At 40.2% G+C, this 15,752-nt stretch overlaps 2 protein-coding genes across 4 annotated transcripts; both read left to right on the forward strand.

Moving 5' to 3' along the window:
- Nucleotides 1-1,192: 1,192 nt before the first annotated feature.
- On the forward strand, nt 1,193-7,372 carry dap3 (death associated protein 3). Of its 3 annotated transcripts, none has more exons than XM_082552567.1 (13): nt 1,193-1,423; nt 1,570-1,611; nt 1,736-1,849; nt 2,724-2,825; nt 2,952-3,060; nt 3,164-3,256; nt 3,595-3,725; nt 4,651-4,731; nt 5,480-5,644; nt 5,755-5,814; nt 5,893-5,982; nt 6,835-6,952; nt 7,036-7,372. In XM_082552567.1, exons 2-13 carry the CDS (start codon nt 1,573-1,575, stop codon nt 7,119-7,121), a joined length of 1,188 nt encoding a protein of 395 aa, XP_082408693.1. In that variant the 5' UTR covers nt 1,193-1,423; nt 1,570-1,572; the 3' UTR covers nt 7,122-7,372. The 3 variants fall into 3 exon arrangements, with proteins under 3 accessions (XP_082408693.1, XP_082408692.1, XP_082408691.1); XM_082552566.1 differs by having other exon boundaries at nt 1,193-1,380; XM_082552565.1 differs by having other exon boundaries at nt 1,194-1,391.
- Nucleotides 7,373-8,894: 1,522 nt separating this feature from the next.
- Nucleotides 8,895-15,718, forward strand: gba1 (glucosylceramidase beta 1). Its single transcript, XM_082552572.1, has 12 exons — nt 8,895-9,035; nt 9,173-9,250; nt 9,387-9,578; nt 9,666-9,812; nt 11,360-11,493; nt 11,568-11,740; nt 11,840-11,929; nt 12,037-12,184; nt 13,830-14,054; nt 14,489-14,652; nt 14,741-14,857; nt 14,942-15,718. The coding sequence occupies exons 2-12, from the start codon at nt 9,178-9,180 to the stop codon at nt 15,045-15,047; spliced, it is 1,569 nt and encodes a 522-aa protein (XP_082408698.1). The 5' UTR covers nt 8,895-9,035; nt 9,173-9,177; the 3' UTR covers nt 15,048-15,718.
- The last annotated feature ends 34 nt before the right edge of the window (nt 15,719-15,752 follow it).

Raw genomic sequence — 15,752 nt, forward strand, 5'->3', positions numbered from 1 at the left:
ACAGACAGTGCACAAGAGAGGTGAAGAATAGCATGCAGAGAGGATGGAGTGAGGGGAGATGAGTCTCTGGGGTGATTTGTGACAGAAGGACAGCAGCAAGAGTGAAAGGGAAGGTTTAGAAGATAGTAATGAGACTGATGGCAAAGCAAACATAGAGACAAACTAAAACATACAAAATCTCATTTACTTAGTGCAATATATATTCCTATGCAATACACATTTCAATGTGGAGTAAATATCTAAATGACTGTGCAATATTTTTCTCATACTACACTGGAATTTGGGAACTACCGTCTCATAGCTGAAACTAATTTACATGTTACTTCTTTTCTATATATATATTTTTTAAACAAACACAACAACAACAAACAAAAACCTTAGTGTGCACTGTTTTATACACCATAAAGAGATATATATTTATAGAGTATTTATTTGACTTTGACTCTAATCTCTAAGAGTTACCTAGACCTTAGTGTATGTCTCCAAATTGCAAATACACATTTTTATCTTTATCTCTTATGATGTATGGTAGCAGTGACAAAAAGACAGCTGGAGGTGGGAGAGTTGCAGATGCTCAGATTTTCACTGAAGAATGAAAAAGATCAGAAATGAGTATATAAACAGGAAAGCTCAGGTTGAGCAGGTGGAGACAACGTTAGAGAGACAAGGCTGAGATGGTTCGAACATGTGCAGAGGAGGGATATACTGGACAAAGGATGCAGAGTATGAAGCTGCCAGGCAGGAGGAAAAGAGGAAGACCTCAAGATTGGTGGATGTAGTGAAGGAGTACACGCAGAGGGTTGATGTGACAGAGGAGGATGCTAAGGATAGGTTGAGATGGAGACAGATGATCTGCAGAGGTGATCCCTAAAGAAGAACACGAAGTATATTGCATGAGCAAAGACATTTAGCTGATTAATTTCTCATCATGAATATTCATCACGAGCCTTGTAACTTTTTTTGTTTAATCTCCAGGCAACTAATCTGATGGTTAACTGAGATTACTGTACCGTTGCTGTTAATCTTACCTAAATCCGGAGAACAGGGATATATCTAATGCTTTAAAGATCACTGTCTTTACCCTTTATAATGTATTAAACAGTCATAATAACTGTACCGTAATTATCAGAGGCCAAACGCCAAAGTCTGATAAACTCCATTTTCCTCATTTGTTGTCGCCTCGCCTCGTGCGGTCTGATTGGCTAAACCACCGCGTCACGTCACTTCCTTTGTGTGCAGCATGATGGCGGTGTCCATGACAGGTCTGGCACATTGACATCGGCTCGGTTTGTGCAGTATTTACTTTCCGTGACCGGAGTCTGGAGAGCCTTTTCAGCAGATGACGTTTGTCGAAATCTTCCTCACTGAACATTTAATGAAGTGAGTCGCAGGTGAGCAGCTTTCAGCGTCCGCGCGGCTCTGGGTTCGTTCCCGTTACTTATTACATACGTGTCTGCAGGACGACACAGCTAGCTGTTAGCTAACTGTTTATGCAAGGTTACAGGACACTGGTGTGTGTTTATATATCCTGGCGTTTTGAATTGTTTCTCTCTGTCCACCCTGTTTCAGGTCATGGCTCTTCACAGATTGTCCTCAAGGCTACGGCCAACGGTGAGGATAGGCTTTAGAAGCTGCTTCTTCGTAACCTGGACAGTACTTAAATATTTCACTTTATTGTCAAAACTGTCAGGTCAAAAATGTTTTTACTAACAGCTGTTGTGGCAAAATGTTGCAGGTAACCCACGTAAGGTCCCTTCACAGCGGTGGACGCAGGCAGCAGCAGGAGGCTGTGGCTGTAGACTCGGAACCGGAACCTTTCTCAGTCTTCAGGACACCGGAGAGCGACCCGGTAAGCAAGACATGAGGCAAAGCTGGATTCATACTCGTGTTGTTGGGATAAGTGTTGAATCATTAGTCTATTAAACATGTACCTGCCCAACATTAACTTAACAAAGAAAAGCAAAACAGATGAACAAACCACCACTGCCGCTCAACACACTGAAGGGAAAATTATTTAAACACAAATCTTTATTTTAAAAATTTTTTTAAGACTAAAAATCAGCTATAGCAAACAAAAGGTCCAAACTTACCAAAATGAAAAAACAAACAAAAAGAAAACGCATTATCTTCTATTTCAGGTCAAAAGCCACATGTTAGACTTTACATTTATTAGTGTTTGTTCCTTTTTTTCCTTTTTTTTTTTTTACTATAAGTTGTTATTTTTCTGAATAGAGGAAATTGTGTTTGATCTAGCTGAATTTCTTTTACGTTCAGGTTATGTTGCATAAATGTGTTGCCTTGAAAAGCGACGCACTCACAGAATTTGGTGTCTGTTCAAAAGATTTGTCAGTGAGCATTGTCAGTCTTCATTTTACGGTGTTTCATTCTTTCTTCTGCTGTCCTGAAGATTTTTGTTTGTGCTGCATGAACTGCATGAGAACTCGTTCGTGACCATTACAGCCAGATTGAGATTTATACGGTGAAAATGGTTACAGGATGGTGGATAAAATGTTGTTATATAGAGGACGAGTATATATTTCTGTTTAGGGCAATCTGAGGGTTGCTGAGCAACTGACAAAGATCCAATTTAAAAACATTTTGTTGCAGCTTTTATAGAAATGCGACTGCATTGCTTATTCTTAAATCAGATATTTGGAATTTGTTGTCCCTTTAATTGAAATGACTGAAAAAAGCTTATGAGTTTGACCTGCGTTTCCTTCCAGGCATGTCATTCAGAGACGCACATCGGACAGTACTACACTCTGCCCTCTGCACATATCCGCACGCTGTTCCCTTCAGGCCTCCCTTGGCGCTATCAGCAACAGGTAAGTTCATCCTTGGATGTGAGATCTGCATAGAAAAGTTACAAATGTGACCTTGTTTGTAGATTACAGTGTAGTTTTTCTTAAATGATTTAAGCAGCACTGATAAATTCTTCTCCATGGTTTTAGGTGAAGACATTTAACGAAGCTTGCATCATGGTGAGGCAGCCAAGCCTTGAGGTCATCTCTTACCTGAAAAAAACAGACTACAGCAAACCTGCTCTGCGATATTTATTTTGTATCCTTCAGAAACACACCTGCGCTGCCGCTTACAGAAAAGTGAACGCACTCTAGCTCTTGATCCTGATTAAAGCAGTCGTTGTCCTTATCAAGGTGTTCAGATGGGCAGAAGGGTACTGGGAAGACGATTTCTCTCTGTCACGCTGTCCACTTCTGCTACACACAGGGATGGCTGGTGCTTCATATTCCTGATGGTGAGACAGACACACCGGCTAAATGTCTGATTAGTAAACAGTAAGAAAGTGTTTGGGATGCGCTGATTCAATGGCCTGTTATGTGGCTCGTTGACTGGCATCAACCTGTCAGCAAATAAAATGACCTTTAGTGATGTTTTTCTGTTGTATGCGATCAACTTTCAACCACCCTGCTTGCAAATCCAATGATAAATGTATTAGTCGTTCAGAAAGAGTGTGGTGTCGGTTTAAAGGTCTTTAAACCTATTTATTTATTTTTAATGATGAATATATTATTTCACAATCGCTGCATCTCCTTCGTGAGAAGTTAACGATCAGTATCTTCTTTGCTCGCGCAGCTCATCAATGGGTGAAGAACTGTAAGGAGCTGCTGCCTTCATCCTATAACGCGTCTCGCTTTGATCAGCCATTACAAGCCACGACATGGTTACGCAACTTCAGGCTCACCAACGAACGCTTCCTTTCAAAGGTAACAATATGGACACAGTAATACGCAGTATTTAGAGTACTTTGAGTATTCAAAGTGAGATAAAGGCTTATCAATAAGCTGGACAAGTACTGGCTTTGATGTAGTTTAGGACTAACTTAAGTTATTAAATGACACCATTTAAATCTACCCGTCTTTACCCCGGAAAATGGTATGTTTGACATGGAGACACAGGTTCCTGTAGCATGTAAATTTCAGCGATGGTCTTCATCCAAACTTGTGTAACATTTTAAAGAAAAAATGTTCCACCAATAGCACACCTGGTTGAGCAGACGACCCGTGTGCCATAAACTGTGATCATTATTGATCCAGTAGTTTGGATCCCAGTCCACTTCATTCACTTCCAGCCACTCGCCCTCTTTCTGTCCCTACTTTAATGGCTAATCTATACTGTCCTTTCTACTAAATGCACCCCCCTAGAAAAAAAATGTCTATAAATAGTAAATATATGTACCCATATGTAACCACCAAACTTGAAAATTACTATAACTGGCTTAAATTTTCCTTCGTTAGATTCCGTCTTCAAGTCTTCTCCTTATGCACGTCCAGACCACTTCCATTTTTACGATGTTCTGTTCTGACTACTTGTACTTATGAATCTGTGATTTCACCATGGCAGGAAGTTTCTGTCTACACTAACACAATCTTGGCTCCTCATCTACCCTACACACCAGATCTGTTCTCCTCTGACTTTCACTTCTTTCTCAAAATAAAACCCTAAGGTTGTCATTTGAACACACTGGAGGAGATTCAGTATATATTGCAGGTGCACATATGCAAGTGGGCATAAAAGTAGTTCAAGGTAGCAAATCTAAAACTATGAGAAACATTGAAAGGGTTGGGTAAAAGTCTGGTGAGGAATTCAAATAGAAATGATGAGAGTTTAATGTTTTTGTTTCTTTGCCAGATAAAGACAAAGCATCGCTACATGTGGACAAAGAGAGAGTTCACCGAGGAGGGAAGTCTGCTAGGAGAGCTGGTGGATCAGGTGAGTCCTCCCTCTGTACAAATAAGTGGGAGTTCTGTTGTTTAGAGGATTTGTGTTTACCCTCCAAAACATTTTCATCATCCTGTTACTGATTCTTTTGTCCTGCCTGACTGATTCCCAACACACAGGTCATTAAAGTTTCATCTTTCACCTTGCCTGTGCTTGCTGGAGATCAATAGTGAATGAACTGAGCACTGATGGATCAGAACAATACTTTTGCACCATGCATGCTGACAAATGCTGCAGGAATTTATATGCAGCTTGTCAATTTCCCACTTGTATCAGTTGTCTCATTATTCCCATTTCTTTAAAAGATGGTGCATATATATATATATATGTGTATATATATATGTGTATATATATATATGTATATATATATATATATATATATATATATATATATATATATATATATATATATATATATTTATTATTATTATTATTATTATTATTATATATATATTTTTTTTTTTTTTTTTTTTTTTTTTCTTTAAATGTAGGGGTAAGCTTGTCATATATATGGATAAAGCTTATATTAAGCAATTATCCTACAACAGCGAGTAGACAGACGGGTAGCCAGGTTTTTTTTCCTTTCTTCTTTTGGCTTCTGTATCAAACAGCTGGATGTTTACAGGCTTCCCCGTCCCACCCACACGCTACAATAACTCAGATTTTCTTCTGCTGCAGAGTTACTGTTATTTATATTCTTGATTTTGCTTCCATAACAAATGGTATTGCATCACTCTAGGGTATATCTCGTGTGAAGAGCAGCAGTGATGTTGTGGGGGCGGTGATGAAGGAGCTGAGGCTGCAAAGCGGGCAACCGGGTTCAGACTTCCACTTGGCCGTGGCAGTGGATGGTGTCAATGGCCTGTGGGGAAGATCCACCATCAAGAAGGAGGATAAGAGTGCTGTGAGAAGACACATATAGAGTCCTGTTATTCCTCAAAGATGTTTTCAGGCTTCTTCTACGTTTGCCACAGATGGAAAATCTCATGCGTCTCACTTTCTCACTGTTATCAGGTCGATCCAGAGGAGCTCACTTTGATTTATAACCTGAGGAAGCTCATGAGGAACGACTGGGTGAGAAGAGCACAAGGTGTTTACGAGAATATTACGTTGAAGAGATTTTCCATTAACGCTCTCTCTCTCTCGTTTTAGACTGGAGGCGCCATTATCGCCACTCTGTCCCAGACGGGATCGCTCTACACCCCCAAATCTGCCTACTTGCCTCAAGAGCTGCTCGGAGAGGTTAGAGGTCATTTGATTGTGCTTTATTATCTGTAGCACTCGCCCTCAAGCAGTGACGGCAGATTAGTCTTTGCTTGTCATTTTCAGTTTCGGCTATTAGTCAGGAAATTGCAGACTGAGCAACATTTTGTTGTCTGTGAGCATCAAATCATGCTGCATAACCAGCAATATTGTCAGAAAACAGATTTCTTGTGACATTTGTCAACAAAGGATGAATCTTATTCTTTGTTTAGTGCATACACGCCCTCTTTCTTTAGTAAGCTGGCTCTTCTATGCAGCAGCATGAATGTGAATGCTTCTGTTACTGTTCCCATTCTGCTCGCTGGGTTCAGTTTTGCAGTTATACAGCGTGACTGTGCCAATGCAGTCCGTTCTGTTCATCACAGCCATATTTGTCTGATGTATGCGTGTCACAAGATTCATTTGCAGATGGACCGATAAATCCATCTCTGTCGCCCACTTCTTACTTTGGATAACGATTAAACAATAAAACTCAAAGCAGGCTCGTAAAACATTCTGATCCCCCCCCCATTAAAAAGTGTTGGTGATGTAAGTTCACACTGTGTGGGCTTGACCTGAACTTTTTCTTTTCTTTTAAATGCATTAATTCATATTTAGAAATGTGCATTATTGATTTTTTTCCCCTTTAGTGCATCTATCTTATGTAAAGACTGATATTTGTTAGAGCCTGCAGTGCATGTTTTGCATTTTTATGATGATTCATACGTTCTCTATTTTTCTATTGTAAGTTATTGTCAGTATGTAAGTGATCATCAGCTGTATTGAAAGGCTTTAAACATGGTTGAAAGTGAGATTTGATGTTTTGTGTTCTGTTTGTGTTTTCATCATCAGAGGGGGTTTGACAGCATGGATCCATTCATTCCAGTTTCTGTGCCCAACTACAGCGAGAAGGAGTTTGAGAGCTGTTGCCTCTACTATATGGACCGCCACTGGCTGCAGCACCCACAGAGTGAGCGAGGATGGTGATGGTGACACTAATAACACGTAATTTAGGCTGTGTTTCTAATATTTTAATTTTTTTCCTCTAATCAGGTCGAACTGAGGAAGGGAAAAAAGAACTCGTCTTCTTGAGCAACAAGAATCCATCAATGTTGGACAGAATTTGTGGCTTCTTATGAGGATGCAAACAGATTAAAATCTCTCTCACACACACTCACTCACTCACTCACTCACTCACACACACACACACACACACACACACACACACACACACACACACACAGTATCGGTCTACTAGAAATACAAAAACATACATGTGTCCATGTCTGTAATATGTATACTGTTGTAAACTATGATGCATGCGTGCTACTTTGATAATAAAATGTTAAAATAAAGAAAATAGTGCTTTTGGTTTTGTCAGCACTTTGATCTTATGTGGTCCGAAATCCTCAATTTCTGTCAGTGTAAATAGTTTAACTACACATTTAATCAATTAGATATCTTAATATAGGATACTGTAATGTGTAAAATTACAGAAATCTAAGTTTAATTACTTTGGTATATTGTGAGTGGCCATGGGGAAGGTATTAGGAAAAGCTTTAAAATTGGATGCAGTTAAAAGTCCAGTCTTTCTCAGGGTGATTCTGGCCCCCAGGACTTTTGTTTCACACCCCGGAGTTTGGGTTTCAGGTACAGTCAGAAACACACTTTTCAAAAACCAGGACCAAAGTCCAGGTGGATCTGCTATACCGAGCAGGATTACTGGATTCACACAGGCATAGGAAAGGGTTGCTGATCACCATATGCTGGGAAAAAGTGTGTATTCCCCAATACCAACCAGCTAGCAAATAGAAAATTGTAATTTCAGTCATTAAGTGTCTACACCTATATATCTCTGGGATTTACTTAATGAGGTAAATTCTACAAGAGAATATAGCAGCCTCTCTGAACATTTGATAAATGGCAGTCATCAGGACTTTGACTAGTTGATAAATAATTCACTGGGGTTGAATTTTACAAATTTTAATTAATAATTTTAAAAACTGTAACCAAACATCACTGGCTTACTTTTATGGTCCAAAGTTGTTTGTTGATTTATTATGATCTACTACGAATGTCGGTGAATAAAAGCAAGCTGGTTCAAAATGCAGTACTAGTAAATTTACTACTAGTCTAGTTTCATACATTCACCAGCTTGGAGACCACGTGTCCCATTTCCTGTTGGCCTGCACTGCATTTTTATCCCTCGTGCCCTTGTCCCACATATTACGACAATGTCCCACATTTTAATTGGCTCAGGTTTCCAAACGTGAAGTCATGTCTCACAACACACGTGTGACACAAAAAGAATCACGCAGACCTAGAGATGCATCCTCCCCGAAACCCAGATATGATAACCAAATGGAAAAGCCGCTGAAAAGCTAGCGTAACAGAAAAAGACATTACAATACAGAAATGGAGGAAGAACTTGACATTTATGCGTAAAGCCTATTTGATCAGTGAAGAAATCGGAAAAAGTCGTTCAAATAAAATAGCTTTTATTCCTTACAAGATGTTAGTAACAGCAGTAATCTGTTGTTATTTATTTATTTATTTATTTTAAATTGTTTTTTTCAAAGCTTTCAGGTTCATAATTTCTCAAATATAGCGCATTGAGGTAGCTTGCTGTGAATTGGGGCTATATAAATTAAAATCAGCTGAACTGAAAACCTTTCTGAGGTTATTAATATATTTACAAAATATTTAAAAATATTTATTTTTGTAATTTTCCGTATATTGTTCTATTGCCCAATCGTGCAGTTACGTAATTGGCTTAGTATTTTCTTCCTTTGCACTTCTTGCTCTCTATGTTGCAATAAAGTTGATCTAAAAAAAAAGTGGGGAAAAAATGAAGGTATAGCACCACCTGGCTGCCGATGCGGAATATTGCATAGTTGTTCACGTGATCATATGTAACGTCACATGACTGGCTAATAGGGAGGAAGTGGGGAAAGTTGTTTGGGATGACATTTGATCAAATTGGAGAAACGTGAGGAGGACTGACCTTTCTAGTAACTCTGTAGGACATGAGGTAAACTGCAGGAGCGTCTAAGGTGAGCACATCTTCTTCTACGTTTACAAAGTGCGCCGTATGACAAGGATATTAGTAAAAGCACGCACCTCTGTCTGATACGTGTGTTTTTCTAAATAAAAACTCGCACTTCTATGTTTAAAACTACTCTGTTTGTAGATAAAATGGCCCTTTCATCTCTGTCATCTGTCCTGTGGGCGCTCCTTTTCGTGGCAGCACAAGTGATCCTCTCTGCAGGTAACCAGGAAAACACACAGTCACACACACACACACACACACACACACACACACACACACACACACACACACACAGCTTGTGTGTCTTTTATTACTGCAGAAGAATAATTGTTAACTAGATTTATTCTTCTCCCAGGTTACAATAAATGTGTTGCCAGAAACTTTGGCTATGACTCTGTGGTGTGTGAATGTAATTCGACATATTGTGACAGCATTGGATCTGTCAGCCTACCTCCACTGGGCCAGTTCTCGTCCTACCTGAGCAACATTGCGGGCAGCAGACTGGAGGCCAGTCAGGGTGAAGTTCGGGCTAACAGCACTGGAGAAAGTGGGTAGAGGAGTGGCATTTTAAGATACCATCAGTGATGCTGGAGCAGGTGCAGAGCATTTCTGTCTGCTTTTGTGTTTCTTTCAGGGCTCAGGTTGACTATCGTTCCCTATCAGAAGTACCAGAAGACCAGGGGATTTGGAGGGGCGATGACAGATGCAGCAGCCATCAATATACTCTCTCTTTCTGCTGGTGCACAGGAACAGCTGCTGAGGCAGTACTTCTCCAGTGAAGGTACACTGCCACTGTACCGGGGAGACATAGCCTTACAGCCTACGAAAGGGCGATACAAAGTCAGGCAGTAAAATAATACTAATAGGTATAAGAAGGGTAACAGAAACGAGGAGATGTTAGACAGTTTGGGGTATTAAAAGGCACTTTTTTTTAACTTGCATCAGCAGCATGATGATCATCAAAACATGTCATAGCCCAGTATCAGCACCAGTTATAATTGACTGAGTGATTAAAAAATAAAATTATTCCCCAATGATATACACAGATGTAACAAATATATGCAGAATAACTAGAAAAGGGTTTTGTGTCTAATTGTGTCTCCTTTTTTATTTTCTCTATACATTTACTGTTACACTGTTACAATGGTAGTACGACATCAGTGAGACAGCATGTCCCCAGTGATCTGAAGGGTACTTAGCACAGCAAACCCACTCACCTGCTGTTTAGACCTGGTGTGTATGAAGGGCAGCCAATCAGAAGAAAGTGTCATTAAAGAATGGGGCAAGGGAGCTAAAAAAAAAAGCTTGTTTCACAGTGGATGAAACTGCACCCAGGCCCAGTAAAATGCAAGTGTGGTGAACTGTAACGCAAAGCTGTTCTAGTAGAGTCAAAGTTTAAAGCTATAGAGCTGGAAATTAGTATTAGGGCCCTCTATAAAGTAGAGTCTCATCTAATTCAGTTACAGTTTGGTTAGAAATATAAAACCTGAGGACATGAAGAACAAAAAACGGTGCACATCCTGCCAAGCCCTGATCATTGACATCACTGGCCTGAGGCAAGTAATAGATGGTGCCATGATTACAGGATTATTGACACTTGTAGATGTCTTAGAGCAGCCAAAAAGGAAGAAAAAAAGCAGATCAAAACCAACAGTCATTCAACACAATTACCTTCATTCAGGAAGGAAAAAACGATTTTAACCAAAAATGGCCTTAGTTCAATTATTTTCCACTTCCCAGATGTCCTGCTTCCCTCCTAAGCTGAGGCCAGATGTGTTTATCTGGTTAACTGAAAGGAGGAAATCATTTTAGTGAAGCTGACTGCACTGTGGGAAAGCGGTCGACCAGTAAACACCAACAGCTGCCTGGCAAATGTACGGACAAAAAGGGTGGTACCTGGGTTTTTTCTTTTCTTTTCTTCTCCATTGGAAGTGGACTGTCTGGGATTCCCCTCTCTGTGTGGAGGCTGCTCACTAGGACGAGAGTACAATGGCGTAGGTCGGCAGAAAACGCTGAAAGAGCCTTCTCCTGGTGAGGAGGTTGAAAGACTGTGAAAGTTGAGCACACCTGCAGAGTTCTTTTCTTGCCCAAAAACTACAACTACAGCCATGACTCAGCTACTATGAAGGGCATCCTGCCAGAACAGCTTCCTTGGACGTTGTTATTGATGCCTCAGATTTCTGGAAATTTATTGCATGGCTTGTTCACCAGTCTTCTAAAACATATTCTTTAAAGAGTTTTTACACCGTGGAATAAAATGCTATAATTGTTGAGTAATAATACTGATTTATCCCCCAGCTTTGGTTGTGTTGATGTGTTTTGTGGCAGGTATCGGCTACAGTGTAGTGCGTGTCCCCATGGCCAGCTGTGACTTCTCCACACGTCTGTACACCTATGCTGACACACCTGGAGACTATGATCTGCACAATTTCACTCTGGCCCCAGAAGACATCAACATGAAGGTGTCTGTCTTTTGTCTCGCACGCTGACACGGCCGTTGTCGCCCATGTCTCATCTTACCTCCTTTGTGTTCCAGATCCCTCTCTTGCAGCGTGCGCAGGCCTTGTCTCCTCGTCCTCTGTCTCTGCTGGCCAGTGCCTGGAGTGCCCCCGCCTGGATGAAAACGAACGGTGCACTCACAGGAAAGGGCTCCCTGAAGGGCCAGCCAGGGGGCAAGGAGCATAAAACCTGGGCTCAGTACTATGTCAGGTGACTTCTGTGGCTTAAAATCAGATTGATATCAGATATTGGAGGAGCATGATTCAAGAGAAATGTATTCTGTTTGGTGCTTTAATCATTTCCTGTCAGGTTCCTGGAGGAATATGCTAAATATAACTTGACCTTCTGGGCACTGACGACAGGAAACGAGCCCTCTGCAGGAATGATGACAAACTACAGGTCTACTCAGATGCATTAAAAGTTTTTTTCATATAAAAAATGTTAAGCATTGAGCTGTGGATTCTAAATTTTGCAGCAGACTGACAAGCATATTTGTCTCACTGCAGTTTTCAAGCCCTGGGCTTCACTCCTGAGGAGCAGAGGGACTGGGTGTCTCTGGACCTGGGCCCTGCCCTGCACGCTTCGTCATACCCACACACACACATCCTCATACTGGATGACAGCCGCATTCTGCTGCCCCACTGGGCCAAAGTGGTGAGTCAGTAAACAGAAGGGTAGCAGGAAAGGTCATGGCAAACTTTATTTTACCTGAGGCAAATAAGAAATTAAAAATGAATCAGTTTTAGGAGAATAAATGAATCCAAAACATCTTAACAAGATAACTTGAAAGCCTAATGTAGTGAAATACAAGAAGGGGAAGAGGGAATAAAGAACTTTTTTTGACTTCAAGTCTCACAAACTTGGTGTCCAAACTGCTCAGCAAAGGAAAAAATGTCAATCTGATAAGCTGTTGATAGAAATCAACCCAAAGAACGACGCTTGTCTTGCTATTTCACGACAGTTAAGAATCAGATGAAACCAGGCTAAAAGCAGATTAATGCAAATGTTCTGCAGTGGTTCAACAAATAAAGTCAAAACCACTAACACTGTAAGGCATCTTTCACAATTATGTTGAGTGAAGTGCATTATTTTTCCTTTTCAAGGTCTTGTTAATCACTGTTTCAACCATAATTTCCATTAACATGACTTGTGGAGGGATATTAAAGTATATATGGATGAATTAGCCACTTACAAACTCCAAAGACTGATTTACACCAAAAAATAGGGAAGTTGTTGGATCTGCAAAAGAAAAATGCAAGCAACAGGCAAAACTGTGGCCCTGTAGTCTAATTTAACCAAATAACTTATTAAAATCAGTATTTACCCATTATGCTATAATTAGCTTCCAGTTAGCCTATTGAGGCTAGGGGAAGGACTTTAAGAAAAAAAACTTGGTGTCACTCGATGAAAGTCCAGAGGAGAGTTTATAGTGGTAAAATGAGTCGTGACTGGAATTGGAATCACATAAAAGGACATTTACTTTACTCAGTGTCTACAGCGGCTGTGAGGAAACGTATATTTAAAGACTTTACTGAAACCTTTTGGGAGGAAATAAATCCAGTATTTTGTGTATACTTTTCTAGGACTGATCTGGAAAATTGTGGCGCTGTTACTTTAACCACGTGGAAAGTTTTATTCCTTATCTCTGCCAAGGAGGTTTGCACGTGTGTGTCATCTTTCTATCTGTGAAGTTATGAGTGAATTCTGATAAAATTGAATGATTTATTGATAAAATCGACAAAAAGTCTTAATGCTTAGAAACTATGATTCTTACAAGTATGGTGTATTGTCAACACACAGAAAGTACCATATAAGGATTTAAAATGTCACGTCACGTTTGACCTCTGACCTGACAACATACGCTTATAGGGATATGTGGGGATTCTAAATATGTTAATATATTACGACATTGTTATTTACTTTACAGTAAAAGCTTATAGCTTTTAAATAAATACCAATTTGAGTACATTTACAATGTTTTATGAATAAGTGTTTTTTTTTTTAAAAACAAAGCAAAACTTTTTTCACTTGATATTTATTAGTGTACATTTAAACAAATGTACTAAACAATAAACAATCAAAATTATGTGAAGTATATTAAAATTAGCTATTGGTTTTAACTGCACTACAAAACTTCTTACATTTCAAAATAACAAAGAAAACAAAATGAATATGTAAAAATGCGAAAGGTTCCCCTTAATAGTAAATACTGTCCAGCGACTGAGCTGCCCTAGCAGAGGTTTGTGCTCTCTGAGTGCTTCTTGTTTTCGTTATTATTTTTTCCCTCTTGTCCCTCCAGGTCTTAAGTGATATTCATGCAGGAAGGTACATCCATGGTGTGGCAGTCCACTGGTACTTAGACAGCGTTGTGCCACCTGACATCAGCCTGGGAACCACCCATGACCTCTACCCGGAGTATTACCTGTTTGGCACAGAGGCCTGCGCTGGTTGGAACCCGCTAAACAAAGGAGTGATGCTGGGAAGCTGGGACAGAGCTGAACAGTATGCACATGACATTATAGAGGTAAGATCATATTATCTGATGCGTGGAGGTTTGTGCTTGTTCAGTCAGATCCACTGCAAAAAGAGAATTTGACAAGCTGTGAGCTGTTCCAGAAAGGTGAGTCACCTCCCTTCGTGCTGCAGTGCAGGTTGTGCACACACTCGAGAGACTGCAGGCCTGCAGGCCATCAAAGCAAGCTGGAACTGGTGTTTAGTTTCTTCTTTCTTCACTCTCTTTCAAGGGAAATTGGACTCCTTCCATTCTCTCTCTTTTGCATGGGTGAATTCAGGCTGCAGACGCTCTGAGAGTCCAGAGGAATTTGTTTATGTAGACGTGCAATCCCTGCGATAGTTAAACAAAATGCTAGTTCAGCAGGCTGACTAAATTACACATCTTACTACAAAACACAGAGGAGGTAGCAGATAGTAAACTGTGGGTGTTTTTCTCCACGGCAGGACTTGAATCATTATGTGGTCGGCTGGACTGATTGGAACCTGGCGCTGGACCCGAACGGTGGACCAAACTGGGTTAAAAACTTAGTGGACAGCCCTGTTATAGTGGATGCGACGCGTGATGTCTTCTACAAGCAGCCGTCTTTCTACAGCATGGCCCACTTCAGGTAGTCAGGATCTCTGCTCACACTGAATGCTACATTTCACCCGTTCCATTACTTCACTGAGATCTTCTTACATGATCTTTCTACACAGCAAGTTTCTGTGGGAGGGGTCTCAGAGAGTGGGGGTGTCTGCCAGTGGAGAGACACACCTGGAATTTTCTGCCTTCATCCGACCTGATGGCTCACTAGTGCTCATCATACTCAACAGGTAAGGCATATTTAATCTGTTGTAGGAAATGTGGCATGATGGGTAAACACTGAACTGTTTCTATGCTTTGTTTTTCTTTTTTAGATCATCATCAGACATCCTGTTTGAAGTCTGGGACCCTCCTGTGGGTTACATCCCCTCCACTGCTCCAGCTCATTCTCTGCTCACACTTGCTTGGAAAAGGCAGTGATCATTAAAGCAGTTTCTCAGACTGCATATTTGTTTCAGCTGAACCACATTAAAAGCATTTCTCTGCGAATTTGCACACAGGATGATCATAAAACCTCCTGATTTTAGGGCCTTAATTTTTGTTTAGCTCCTACCTCTGGACCAAGCAAGCAAGAGGAACCTCTGACATAAATGTAGGGCGATTGCATCACTTCAGCATTCCTTTTGGCAGTGTGAATACAAACAGGAAAAAAGCCCTTATAAGCCCCTAGTTCTTGAGAAAGATTTCAGTGTGGCTTTGGGAGTCTCCACAACTGTTTGGTCCAAAAACCCCTAATACAAAAGCTGTTTTATGTTTTAAGTTTCATCACACAGACATATTATTTTGTTTTGCTGTGATTTTTTTTTTTTTTAAACATAACTTGAGTAATTCCTGTATTCATTTAAAATAACCACAGGAAACCAGACATTCAACACATTATTTCCCCTTTCAAATGTCTTGGGGGGGGGAAAATGATGCCTGAAAAGAATATACACATTAGCCTGTGCTACGTAATCACTGGTGCCTTGATTTCCTTTTAATAACATGCTTGACATGGCTCTGATCAAATCATGTAATGCACTGAATCTGTAAATAATTTAAGTTGTTGCTATTTAATCATATTTGCTAAATAAAACAATGTTTGAAATTTGGAGGAACAACTATTACATGGATTGTGAGCAATGA

This window comes from Aulonocara stuartgranti (assembly GCF_965226115.1).
Source record: "Aulonocara stuartgranti genome assembly, chromosome: 11".
Lineage (NCBI taxonomy): Eukaryota > Metazoa > Chordata > Actinopteri > Cichliformes > Cichlidae > Aulonocara > Aulonocara stuartgranti.